The sequence below is a fragment of the Marmota monax genome, unplaced genomic scaffold (genome assembly GCF_021218885.2).
Source record: "Marmota monax isolate L192 unplaced genomic scaffold, Marmota_monax_Labrador192_F-V1.1 WCK01_AAM20220418_F8-fsc00037, whole genome shotgun sequence".
Lineage (NCBI taxonomy): Eukaryota > Metazoa > Chordata > Mammalia > Rodentia > Sciuridae > Marmota > Marmota monax.
This window is the reverse complement of record NW_026693245.1, coordinates 8,854,267-8,868,709: the sequence shown is the minus strand read 5'-3', so window position 1 is coordinate 8,868,709 and position 14,443 is coordinate 8,854,267. Positions and strand designations below refer to the sequence as shown.

The following is a 14,443-nucleotide window of genomic DNA, read 5'->3' as shown; positions in this document are numbered from 1 at the left end:
TTTATAGTAATAAAGGAGAGAAAATCTGGGATTTAGTTTAAGGAGTTACTTTTTCTTAAAAAGTAAATTCTACCTTAACTGGCAATACCTATTTTAGCCATTAGGCTTATGAACAGTGTACAGGGAAGCATACAATACTGTCATTACATGATAATACTGTTACTGAACTTGCAGGAGACACAAAGTATTTGTTGTAACCACTTTTTCTTTCAAGCTATTATCACATAGTTAAAAAAACAAACAAACAAACAAACAAAAAACTACTCCTGTATTTGAGGAGATAATTGATTGAGGATTAGGAAGTTATTTTTAATTGCTTAATTTGGTCCACTTCATTATTTTTTAAAAATTTAGTTATAAAAATAGTACATACTCATTTATATATTAAACCAAACTTAAAAATAGAAAGAAAATAACCCTTATATTTCTATTACCTGAAGACAACTATTTTATTAACATTTCAGTGTTATTTCCTTTAGTGCAACCATTTTTATATTAAGAGCATGCTGCAGATTCAATTTTGTGCCCTGTGTTTTACTTTGACATGTTTTTGAAATAAATATGAAAGTATCAGTTTAGATGAAAAACATTATAAGTTCTTATATTTTTTAAAATGTAGTGGAAAAAGACTTGGTATAAATCTTAGATATTGATTGCTGTGAGCTTGTTTGAGAGGATTGACCTGGAAAGATATTTTAATGCAAATTTACTTATATTAAAAGAAATGTTAGTAGTATTTGTCCAGTTTCTGGGCCTTAGCTGTGCTTATGGCTTGTGGATTAATATGAGAGGATGCCTGCAAATTCCTAGGGTAGGTTTGTTTAATCTTTATACATAACATCAGATGTAGTCGACTATTTTCTCTAATATGAATGATTTATGTTTGATGTAACTTTATACATACACTTTATAATTTGACAAGCAATAAGATTTTTTAAAAAATATTTTTTCCCTTAGTTGTTGATAGATCTGTATTTTATTTATTTTTACGAGGTGCTGAGAATCGAACCCAGTGCCTCACACATGCAAGGCAAGTGTGCTACCAGTGAGCCACAGTCCCAGCCCAGCAATAAGATTTTGAGGATAGAAAATCTACATTTTAAAGCAGTGATAGTTAAAAATCTGTGGTCTGTAATCTTTTTAAAAAATTAATGTATGCTCTGCTGTTATTAGCTAGCAATAAAGGTACCAGATTCAGAAGATTTTAAATTCTTAATTATATGGCTCAAAGTTTTTTTTTTCTGTTTTGGGTTTTCTGCCATATTTTTTGGCTTTCTGTAGGTGTACTTATCCCTTAGCAGTTCCCATATGTTTAATTTTGCAAAATTTTACATTTTTAGAAGAAGGTAAAAACTTGAATGTATGCATAAACTGAGAGTAGTGATAGTAACTTTGATAGTAATAATGAAGTCAGTGTTAAATCTCAAATCTACATGTTATAATGAATAAGTACACTATGTCTAGGGTTTAACATATATAGTTTGGTAATAGAAAGTTCTTATCTATTTCTGACCTGTTATTTTAAATTGACTTGAGTACTGACCTGAGCAGTTGCTATTCTTAGGTTTTGATTAGTCTATGATATAAGCTTCTAGTAAAAATGTTTTACCTAAAATAATGGTTATAGTCGGTGCTTTTTCATGACCAGTATATAAAGAGATAGTGTTTTATTCATGGGACCCAAATCACATCATTACAAACTAGAAATGCATGTGGATATATGTGAAAAAGGCCTAATCTCTTCTTATAAATTAGTGAGAAATACATGAATGCTCCAAAGAAAGATGGCCAAAGAGTGTGTGTGTGTGTGTGTGTGTGTGTGTGTGTACACGCGTGCATGCGCGCTGCAGATTGAATTTAAGGGTGCTTAAACACTGAGTTTCATTCTCGGCCCTTTTTATTTTTGAGATAGGGTCTTGCTAAGTTGCAGAGGCTGACCTTGAACTTGGGATTCCTTTGCCTCTACTTCTGCTTCCTAAGTCACAGGGATCACAGATATGTGCCACCATGCCCTGCTAATGTTCTTAAGAAATACAGAAATTTATATTAAAGTAACACTGAGAAGACAGTTTTATCTGTCACATTAGCAAAGGTAAGAACCTTTCTTGGCTTGTCAAGCATAGAAAAAAGTTTTCTTACATGCCAGGCAGAACTGTAAATTGATATTAAAAATAATACATTGTTTGATCTAGAAATTATACTGGATATATTTTATAATAGGGAAGTAATAATAGTTTTGTGCAGAGAATTAGCTACAAAAATGTTCATGACAGGATTCCTTTTATTTTTGTGGTAGTGGGAATTGTGCACACTAAGCAAATGCTCTACCACTGAATTACATCCATAACCCTTTTTATTTTGTTTTCAGACAGTCTTGCTGAGTTGCCCAGTTTGGCCTTGAACTTGCAATCCTCTTCCCTCAGCTTCCTGAGTAGCTGGCATTTCAGGCATGTACCACCATGCCCAGCCGATAGCATTATTTTTTTTTTTTATAGCAGAAAGAGATAAATTAAGCCAGCTATGGGGGGGCTGTTTCAGTTATGATTTATTTTGGTGATGAAACAAATACTTTATTTTATATTTTTTGTGATATTTATTGACATGAAAATATTTTTGTAATATATAAAGTGTGAGTGGAGGGGAGAATAGTGATGGTTCTCTGAATAGTGTTCATATTTATTTTTCCAAGGGGTAAAGTAATATATAAGTAAAGTGTTGTTTATGGCAAAAGAGGCTTTGGAATTTTGCCCTACTCAATGGCAAGAGGGCATTGTGTTTGTGGGGTTTATTAGTATTTGAAATTATTTTCATTTTTTCCATCTATATTTTCTGTTTTTTCTCCCTCCTTTGAATATACATTGCTTTTTCAAGTAATGAAACCTATTTTAGATTGGAAAAAAAATTAGAAATTATATCATTTTCATTTTTCTGTACCTGAAATTTACTATTAACTATATACTTATTTTCTCTTTAATGGTAGAAGCTTAATTGTTATGTATACATAAAGTTTCATCTGTTTCCAAGAAAGTGCCAAGTGAAGTCATTCTAAATGATTATTCTGAAAAACACAGAAATGGAAATAGCATCTTAAATCAAAATTTTCAATAATATACTTTAAATTATCCTTTTCAAGTAAAGTTACCTGTGTACTAGCATAAGAGAAGATATCAGGCTTTTACATAAGATGTGCATATTTTTTCTTGCATTCTCAGATTTTTTATTACAAGTGTTATTAGTGTAATATATTTTTTAAAGTAGATAATATCTACAAATTTATTTTTTAATATTTTAAAAACTTTTTTTAAGGGCAGCATCCCTTTATTTTATTTATTTTTATTTGATGCTAAGGATTAAACCCAGTGCCTCGTGTGTGCTAGGTAAGCGTTCTGCCACTGAGCTATAGCCCCAGCCCCAATATCCACAACTTTAAATGATAAACTACAACTTGGAAAAATATTTTTTCAGTTTTGGTACTATAATTAGTCCTAATTTTTTGTTTTTAAATCACTTTTACTCCCTTTATTAACACCTGAGGGTAAGAAGACTACAGGATAAAATTTTTGAATTGAATTGCTGGAAAATACTATATCTGTGAAGAATGATATTTGATAATGTTTGGGAAGATGAGAGAAATCATTTACTGAGGGTATATGGGATTTCTGAAGTTCTTTGTTTTTGGTACATAGCTTGTAAAGAATATTTCCCCAAAGCAGATAAATAAGGTCCATTTTTTATTATTTCAAGGTGCTTATGTAGAGATAAGAAGTTGGGTAGTAAGTAATAAGGAATGGATGTGTTCATATTTATTTTTCCAAGGGGTAAGTAATATATAAGTAAAGTGTTGTTTATGGCAAAAGAGGCTTTGGAATTTTACCCTACTCAATGGCAAGAGTGCATTGGTGTTTGTGGGGTTTTATGGCATGGCAAGTCTCTCTTGCTCTCCTATCTTGTACTGGTCTGGGAAGCTGGTATCCAGACAGCTTATCACCACATTTGGTTTTCTTCCTTCCAACAGTGAAGTTATACTAGATGCATCCTTCAGTGATTTGCTATAATCATAGACATTGTCTTGTTTAAAACTTTCTTGTCTCCCTGTTTTCCATGATAAAGGTGCTGTACTGCTGTCACCTGGTAGACAATATGTTTCACTAAGAGTGGGGATGGTTTGTTTTGTTCACCATCATATCCTTAGTGCCAACCAAGCACAGTGCTTAGAATGTAATAGACATTTAATAAAATAGAGATAGAATTTTTTTTTTCTTTTTGTGGTGCTGGAGATTGAGCCCAGGGCCTTGTGTGTGTGAGACACTACTAACTACTAATTGAGCTATATTCCACCCCTAGAGATAGAAAGTTTTAATGAAAAACTATATAGTATGAAATAGAGCAGGATTGTTGTTAGTGTTTGATTAAAAACTACTATCCTGAAAATTCAGATTAATTCTTTGGAAATACATGAATTCTTTGGAGATATATTTCCAAAGTTATCTCTTAATATCAGATAACTTATTAAAAAGCTTTTCAGGAAAATGTAGGATACTATTATATTGATCTAAATTATGGGGAAATGCCTATTAGAATTGAAGAAATATCATATTATAAAAGTTGGTTTCCTAGTTTTAAAATGAGTTTTCTCATTTACTTATTTCCATTTGGAACTGTATTTTCTATGTACATCATTGTGGTAAATACTCATACTATTAAGTTCTTATGAATAATTGTTCCAGCACCTCTTCTTTGTATAACTGTCATAAGATGAAGTAATGCCAGATGCATTCATTTCTCAATTATTTGCAATATAATCATGGACATTTTCTTTAAAACTTTGTTTTACATGAGACCTTTGGAAGAAGTAATGGGTAGGATTAAATATCTTTTTTTTTAATAATGAATTTGTATTTTTTTGTAGTTGTAGATGCACAGCATGCCTTTATTGTATTTTTTTAAATTTGTTTATTTTTATGTGGTGCTAAGGATAGAACCCAGTGCCTCACACATTCTAGGCAAGCACTCTGTCATTGAGCTCCAGCTCCAGCCCCTAAATATCCTTTTGACATGAAAATATTCTGAATGCTTAGATTTGGTATATTTAAGTATTTGCCATATATGTTTATTTTATAGAACACTTAAATATTTTAATAAATTTTACTAAGTATTGGATAAACTTAATGGAAAGATAAATCATGTAACTATGGAGTATATACTGTTAATGAAAACTGAAGCTTTATTAGTTTCACCTACCCAAGCTCACTAAATCCTGTGATTTTCCAGATGGTGTGATTTGTTAAGGGAAATATATGCTCATAAAGGCTTCTTTAAAAGCTATTTGCTTAGGGTATCCAAGGTGGTGGGCCAGAGGGGGGCATCATTCTGTGTCACTCTGTGGCCTGGGACCCAAGAAGTGAGAATACTGCTTCTTTGCAATTGATATTCCTGCTTCCACACAGGAATCACAGCCACTGTGCCCGTGCAGGGCTCCAGGCCTCAGCATCAGAGTAGGTCTCCAACTACTGACCCATACAGGACTACCAGGTGCCCAAGTGGGACCATTGGCATCACCACCTGTGCAAAATTTTCGGCCACCCACCTGAGTAGAAATCCTGGACACAGCTCCCATGCAGGACACCTGGCAGCTACTCACGTGCAGGATCTCCAGCCGCCACTCCTGTATAGACAGACCCCCATCAACCAACGTGTGGCTTCTCTGGTCGCCTCCATCTTGGGACTCTACAGCAAGGGAGATAATCCCCTATGTGCCATAGCCTGCCTGCACTGGGGAACCTCACACAGACTCTGAAGACAGCCTCAGCCACACACTGCATACCACAGACCAGTGTCTAAACTCATCATTCAACGCCATCGCCCGGTTCCCCTTACCGAACCTGACACCCCATCACTGAAAACAAATGCTTCCATCTTGGGTCACCTTCATCACCATCTTTAATGGGGCAATTACCAATTTGGAACTCTGTCTGGCCAGGTACCCAGTTTCTAACTCCATCTTCTCCCCAGCAGCTGCTAATCTGGCAAAGTGACTGCCCAACAAAAAAACAGCTCTCAGCAGGGCAGGTGTGCAGGGTGCCCAAAGTGCCACACACTAGAGTCCAGGAGAGAAAGGTCCCTTATTAGGAAGCAGTAAGGGAGAAGGTGAGTGTGGTATAGTTTAGAGACTAACACAGATACAAGGAACTGGGAGGTCTTCAGGTGAGATAAGGAGATAAGACCAGGAGCTTACATTATAGGAGCAGGCCCAAAAAGAGATCCCTGAGGTGAAGTCTCCCTTTGGGGACCAGCGGGTACCACACTCCACTTCCAGGTGCCCTCCACCCAGGACCAACCCTTCTTCCCTGGTTACCTTCACCATCCTGAGGGGGAGATACCAGCTAACAACAGACGACCCCACCTATTGGATGAGAAAGGAAGCAGGAAAGATACTGATTTCCAACCAAAACAATCCTTATTTCTTCCTTTGAGATTTTTTTCCCCTTTTTTCTCTTTTCCCTTTCTATTCTCCTGCCCTCACACCCCCAACATATGTGAAACTAAGTACTTTGCATGAATTAGAATATTGAGGTCTGAGACGACTGAATAGTACATTACAGTTGTGTTGTGTATTCTTTTTTTCATCCAATTTTTACTATATTAACATTTTGTATTTTTCTTAACATATATGTGTGTTTGCTTTATGTACTCTATTGTCTTCCCTCTTACTTGTCTACCCAAAATTACTTCCTCTCTGTTCTCCTGCTAATAACCTTCTTCTTTAGATTTCTCTTTCACACTTCCTAGGATATGATAACTCTGTATCCTTACCTCCTACTTCTTCAGATTATCTTCTTACACAGGCCAACATCATTCTAAATGGAGAAAAATTGAAAGCTTTCCCTCTAAAAACTGGAACAAGACAGGGATGCCCTCTTCCACCACTTGTATTTATCATAGTTCTTGAAACACTGGCCAGAGCAATTAGATGAAAAAAATTAAAGGGATACTGATAGGAAAAGAAGAACTCAAATTAGCACTATTTCCTGATGATATGATTCTATACCTAGAAGACCCAAAAAATTCCATAAGAAAACTTCTAGAACTAGTAAATAAATAAATTCATCAAAGTAGCAGGATACAAAATCAACACTCATAAATCAAAGGTATTTCTGTATGTCAGTGACAAATCCTCAGAAAGGAAAACGAGGAAAACTACCCCATTTATAATAGCCTCAAAAACAATAAAATACTTAGGAATCAACCTAACAAAAAAGGTGAAAGACATCTACAATGAAAACTATAGAACACTAAAGAAAGAAATTAAAGAATACCTTAGAAAATGGAAAGATCTCCCTTGTTCTTGGATAGGCAGAATTAATATTGTCAAAATGACCATACTACCAAAAGCACTATACAGAGTTAGTGTAATTCCAATCAAAATCCCAATGACGTTCCTCATATAAATACAAAAAGCAGTCAGGAAATTCATCTGGAAAATAAGACGCCAAGAATAGATAAAGCAATCCTTAGTAAGAAGAGTGAAGCAGGTAGCATCACTATACCAGACCTTAAACTATACTACAGAGCAATAGTAGCAAAAAATGGCATAGTATTGGCACCAAAACAGACTGGTGGACCAATGGTACAGAATAGAGGACACAGAGACTAACCCACATAATTACAGTTTTCTTATATTAGACAAAGGCACCAAAAACATACATTGGAGAAAAGATAGCCTCTTATTCAGCAAGTGGTGCTGGGCAAACTGGAAAAACATATGCAACAAAATGAAATTAAACCCTATCTCTCATTGTGTACAAAACTCAAAGAGGATCAAGGACTTAGGAATTAAACCAGAGACACTGCATCAATTAGAAGGAAAAATAGACCCAAATCTTCATCATGTTGGATTAGGCCTTAACTTCCTTAATAAGACTCCTATAGTGCAAGAATTAAAATCAAGAATCAATAAATGTGATGGATTCAAATTAAAAAGCTTCTTCTCAGCAAAAGAAATAATCAGTGAGGTGAATAGAGAGCCTGCATCTTGGGAGCAAATTTTTATCACTTGCACATCAGATAGAGCACTAATTTCTAGGGCATATAAAGAATTCACAGAGCTAAACACCAAAACAAAACAAAACAAATAACCCAATCAATAAATGGGCCAAGGAATTGAACAGACACTTCTCAGAAGATGATATACAAACTATCAACAAATATATGAAAAAATGTTCAAGAACTATGTAATGTTTTGAACAACCAACAATAAAAATTAAAAAAAAAAAAGAAAAAATGTTCAACATCTCTAGGAACTAGAGAAATGCAAATCAAAACTACTCCAAGATTTCATCTTACACCAGTCAGAATGGCAGTTGTCAAGAATACAGACAACAATAAGTGTTGGCTAAGATGTGGGGAAAAAGGCACACTCGTACTTTGCTGGTGGGACTGCAAATTGTTGCAGCCAATGTGTAAAACAGTATGGAGATTTCTTGGAAAATTGGGAATGGAACCACCATTTGACCCAGCTATCCTCTCCTTGGTCTACAGCCAATTTGTAAAACAGTATGGAGATTTCTTGGAAAATTGGGAATGGAACCACCATTTGACCCAGCTATCCTCTCCTTGGTCTACACCCAAAGGACCTAAAAACAGCATACTACAGGGACACAGCCACATCAATGTTTGTAGCAGCACAATTCACAATAGCTAAACTGTGGAACCAACCTAGATGCCCTTCAATAGATGAATACAAGTGTGCCACCCACACTTGTATTCAGAGTTATATTCCATCTCTTCCCACTTTTCCAAGCAAAATAATTTATATTTGTGTGTATATATATATATATATATATATATATATATATATATATATATATATATATAATGGAATATTACTCAGCAATAAAAGAGAATAAAATCATGGCATTTGCAGGCTAAGGCAGGAAGACTGTGAGTTCAAAGCCAGTCTCAGCAATGGTGAGGCACTAAGCAACTCAGACCCTGTCTCTAAATAAAATACAAAAGAGGGCTGGGGATGTGGCTCAGTGGTTGAATGCCCCTGAGTTTGATCCCTGGTTCCCTGCCCCCCCCCCCAAAAAAAAAAAACAACTGAAAAACAAAGGGCTGGGGATGTAGTATAGTTGTAAAGCTTCCCTGGGTTCAGTTACCACCCCACTCTAAGAAAAGAAAGCTCTGAATGCTGTGTGCAGTGGTATTCATGTATTAGTCCCAAGTACTCTGAAGGCAAATATGGGAGGATTGTTTGAACCCAGGAATTCAAGATCAACCTGCATAACACAGTGAAAATACATTCTCAAAAAACAAAACATGCAAAGAAATTGAAAGTTTTTGAGTTACACAGTAGTTTCAGCATATCAGCCTCTGCTAAGGTTGATGGTTAAGGCCTATAACCTCGTGCTGTGTTCAGCTCTACTAGTTTAGTAGACATTGTCTTTTAACTTTTTTACTACACATGTCTTGACAAATATGTAGGATTCGAATTGGTTAAATGTTATTCTTAGATGGAAAGTCTGAATTTTTTTTAAAAAGAAACCCTCAAAGCTGTTTCTACTAAATAAGCTTTGTCTTGAATTATATGTAAGAAGACAGTTGAAAAGAAATGTTCAGTTTGCTACTACCAGGAATTAAGTCTTCTTGCCACCCACACTTGTATTCAGAGTTATATTCCATCTCTTCCCACTTTTCCAAGCAAAATAATTTCTATATTTGTTGAACAAATACAGTCAGAAAAATAGACCAAATAAATATTTTTGATTAATATAATAGATTAATATGCATCTATTTTAAAATATATGAAAAATTAAATTTATTTTTTCATTAATTCCTAATATTTGTATACAACAGACTAAATATTTTTTCTTTTACAAAGCTATCATCTATGAATATACAAAAAACAAATACAAAGATATCTATATTTTTCTGTTGTGGACCAGAGTTTGAATACAGAGCATTTCTGTATGACTTACTTGGGGAATATCTTCTGTTAGATAGACGTGAAAGGACTATGTTAATATTTCATGATTTTATTTTCCCTTTTCATAAATGCAGCTTTGAAAATTCTAGCTGAGGATGTTATGCACTTACATTTTTGTGGGAAATTGGTTGAGCTTTTGACTTGTTTGTAATTTTTTTGTATTTAAAAATAAAGCTGTACTTTGGGTCTAGCAGTGAGTTTTTGAATACAACAGCAAAGCATGATCTGTGAAGGAGATAGTTGATAAGTTGGACTTCACTAAAATTTAGAACTTCTGGTCCCTGAAGGGTACTGTTTAGAAAATGATAAAAACAAGCCACAGACTGGTAGAAAGTATTTGGAAAACATCTGATAAAAGATTTGCATCCAGAATGTACAAAGAACTTTTAAAATTCAACAATAAGAAAACAACCCAATTAAAAATTGGGCAAAATATCTGAAGATACCTCCTCAGAGAAGATGTACAAACAGCAAGTAAGCATATAAAAAGATAGTATCATATATTATTAGGAATTGCAAATTATAACAACAGTGAGATAACACTATGCACATATTAGAATAATGAAAAACTAAAACATTGATGATGCCAATGCTAATGCAGAGGGTGTGAAATAATAGGTATTCTCATTTATTGCTGGTGGGAATGTGAAATGGTATAGTTACTTTGGAAGACAAGTTGACAATTTCATACAAACCTAAACATAGTCTTTGTGCTCCTCGGTATTTACCCAAATGTGTTGAAAACTTACATCTACAGAAAAAATTGCACATGAATGTCTATAGCATTTTTATTCATAGTTACCAAAACTTGAAAGCAACCAGGATGCCCTTCAATAGATGAATGGATAAAGGAACTGTGTGTGTCTACCCAATAGGATATTGATATTCAGCAATAAAATGGAAAGCTGTTAAGCCATGAAAAGTCATGGAAGAACCTTAAATGCGTGTTTCTAAGTGAAATAAGCTAATGTTCAAAGATATAATATTGTGTGACTCCAACTATGACATTTTAGAAAAGGTAAGACTATAGAGGTTGTAAAAAGATCAGCAGTTATCAGTTTAAGGGGAGGATAGAAGAATGAATAGGCAGAGCAAGAGAATATTTAGGACAGTGAAATTATTCTATATGACTGTAATGGTGAGTATAGAACTACAAAGAATGAACCCTGATGTAAACTATAGACTTGAGTTAATAACAGTGTACTGATATTGGTTCCTTAATTATAAAAAAAAGGTACCACACAAATGCTGAATGTTTATAATAATGGAAATTGAGCAGTAGTGATGGTGGAGAGGGAGTATATGGGAACCATTTTCTTCTCAGTTTTTGTGTAAATGTAAGACTGCTCTAAAAATGAAAGTAAGGGATGGGGATGTAGCTCAATAGTTAAGTAGTTGCCTAGTATGTGTGAGGCCGTAAGTTTGATACCCAGTATTAGCAAAAAACAAAATACAACAACAACAACAAAATGTTAATTTGGCAACTGGAGTTATAATTCAGTAGAGCACTGGCCTAGCATTCTGGGATCAATCCCTAGCACCATAGATACACACAAAGTGAATTTAAACACAAAATGTTTTTATTTTAAAAAAATTATTTAAGAAGTTGATTCATATAGTCTGATAATATGTCAGTGCTGTTTTGCTAAATAATGATTGCTATAAATGATTGACCTCATAGTGAATATTAGTACCATCAAGTGCTAGAAATAAGATTATTTAATAAGATAAAACAAGTAGTTTCAGAGCTATGCTTCATATAACTTGTTAGTTAATGAATTTTATAAGTGTGTGTATTTTTGACCTGAGATCATAGATGGTTCTTCTCTTTCTTTTTTTAAAGCAGTGCTGGGGATCGAACCCCAGACCTTGTTCATGCTAGGTAAGTGCTTTACCATTGAACTATGCCCACTTCCCTTTGGGTCTTACCAAAAAGAAGGAGTATAGGATTGATTGATGGTTTAGTAAATAAAATAAACCTTTATTTATAAGATAATTTAATGAAGACAAATTTAGAAAGCAATTTCCATATTTTTTAGTTTTTATAATGGAAAAAAACCATAAAGAACCAAAATCTTATAGTATTCACTAGTCCTATAATTAAGAAGATATATGTGTGGGGTACTTAGTGCATTTTATGTAAGGGACTATTATTTTTTCAAATTTTATTATGCAGTAGACCTTTAAAAAATTAAAACCTTTTTGACTCTCTGAAAAACAAGAGTTTAATTGAGAAGTATCCTTACACAATGAAGATTTTATCCAAATACAAGTTCACAGTCCATTGTCTAAAACACTTTGAAAATTTCTGAAATTTTCAAAAGGTTATATGATTCACATGCCTTTATGGAACAACCCTCAGCAGGGTCTAGGATAGTCATAGTAAGTGGGGTAAAGTTTATGTTTATTCCATCATTTATTCCAGGCAGGTTTTGACATAAGATAATTTCAGAGTGGGTTTTAGTGCCAAAAATTTTTTTTAAATGGGATTTTTGAGGACTTTAGGTTCCTCAATAAGGGATTTTGGGCCTTTTAATAAAAGCTTATTTAAAATTATGTAATTTCTTAGCCATATTTTGTGGTTACTTTTAGCAACTTAAAAAAAAAAAAACAAATTTAGTTTTTTTTTGTTTTGTTTTTTTTGGTACCGGGGATTGAACTCTGGGGCACTCAACCACTGAGCCACATCCCCAGCCTATTTGGTATTGTTTTTATTTAGAGACAGAGTCTCACTGTGTTGCTAAGTGCGTTGCTTTTGCTGAGGCTAGCTTTGAACTTGTGATCCTTTGCCTCAGCCTCCCAAGCCACTGGGATTACAGGTATGTGCCACCAGCTTTCTTTTTCTTTCACCCAGTTGCCTATCGCCTCACTAATTTCTTGTGGCTGACTTTGAACTCAAGATCCTCCTGCCTAAGCCTCCTGAGTTGCTGGGATAACAGATGTGCACCATTGTGCCCAGTTCCCCAATTTAGTTTTTGTTGAGGAGCAGAAACTATAAGCTGAGAATGACATAAATGGGCTTACCTCTTTAATGAATTTGAATGCAGGATTGGTTATGTAAACCATAAGAAATAAGCATGTCCATTGCAGTGCTTTTGAATATATCTTATTCAGTAATTGTGAAGTGTGAGCAGAAATAGTGCTCTGGAAAGAAGCCACTTTATTGTTTCCAGCGTAGCTACAAACAAAAATAGCTTGTGCTGCATATCAGGCTCTTCAGAATACCACTCAGTATTCCATTTTAGCAAAATTCTTTTGGGATCCTGTTTTTAATAATCAATATCTCTCCTATTTTTGTCAGTTGTCTTTAGGCTTTTGTATTTAGAATGACAAGGAGATGGGGTCTTAAGAATGGCGCTTTTTCTTTTCTTTACCATGAACCTATGTTTCCTGCATGATAGCAAATAGAATTCTGTATTATTTGTAGAAAGAACATCTGCTTTTGAACAATTGAGTAATCAATACCAGCTCGGACAGAGCATTGTATTAGAGCAACCTACTTTTAGGAGAAGATACCTAGTTGCTGTCTTTCTGGTATGGGAATAGGTAGCAGCGGTGAGGAATCTTTAATAGGATGATTTTCTAATGGCTATCTTGCCTTACAGGGTTGTATGGGAGCAGATCTTGTTATATCCGAGGACTCTAGCAGGGCAATTAGTGATTTACTGATTTTTCTTAGTAGAACACATGGGAATTTTGAAGCACAATATAATACTAATGTTTAGTAAAATATGCACCAGTGTTTAAGCAGATAAATGATTATACTTGAGTATTAATCTTCTAACATATCTAAAAGCATCCTTTTGGGACTCGTCAGGAAAAATGAGATTTCTAATCAAATTAATTTCTCTATAAGTTGAAGGATTACACCCTTATTTAATTTTGCAGCAGATTACTTCCCCCCCACCCCCGCCAATATGGAAAGTAACTCTTCCAAGGATCCTGGTAAGAAAATCATTGGGGGGCTGGGGATGTGGCTCAAGCGGTAACGCGCTCACCTGGCATGCGCAGGGTGCTGGGTTGGATCCTCAGCACCACATAAAATAAAATAAAGATGTTGTGTCCACTGAAAACTGAAAAATAAATATTAAAAAATTCTCTCACTCTCTCTCTCCTCTCTCTCTCTCTCTCTCAAAAAAAGAAAGAAAGAAAATCATTGGGCAAGGAAATGGATGAATGGAAAGGTGCCCATTTTGTGTACTATATAATGTTGCTGTTCTTGAAAATGCTAAGTGAAAAAAGACAATCCCCACAAACCAAAGGCTGAAAGTTGTCTCTGATATGTGGATGCTAACACACAATATGAAGGCAGAGGGGTGAGAATAGAAGTTCATTGGATTAGACAAAGGGGAATGAAGGGAAGGGAGAAGGCATGGGAATAGAAAAAGAGGGTAGAATAAATTAGACATAACTTTCCTATGTTCATATATGAATACATGACCAGTGAAACTCCATATC

General features: G+C 34.6%; 1 protein-coding gene across 5 annotated transcripts in view; it reads left to right on the top strand.

Annotated features, from left to right (window-relative positions):
• The window catches only part of Plpp1 (phospholipid phosphatase 1), a 91,721-nt gene that overhangs the window by 37,215 nt on the left and 40,063 nt on the right, over nucleotides 1-14,443 (top strand). The window contains exon 1 of one of the 5 annotated variants that reach the window (XM_058583121.1): nucleotides 11,846-11,867. The exons of the other annotated variants lie outside the window; for them this stretch is intronic. Within the exon in view, the coding sequence (XP_058439104.1) occupies nucleotides 11,861-11,867 (7 nt within the window). The 5' untranslated portion in view covers nucleotides 11,846-11,860. Of the gene's footprint in view, nucleotides 1-11,845; nucleotides 11,868-14,443 lie in introns of those variants that run through there. 5 annotated transcript variants of the gene reach the window in all.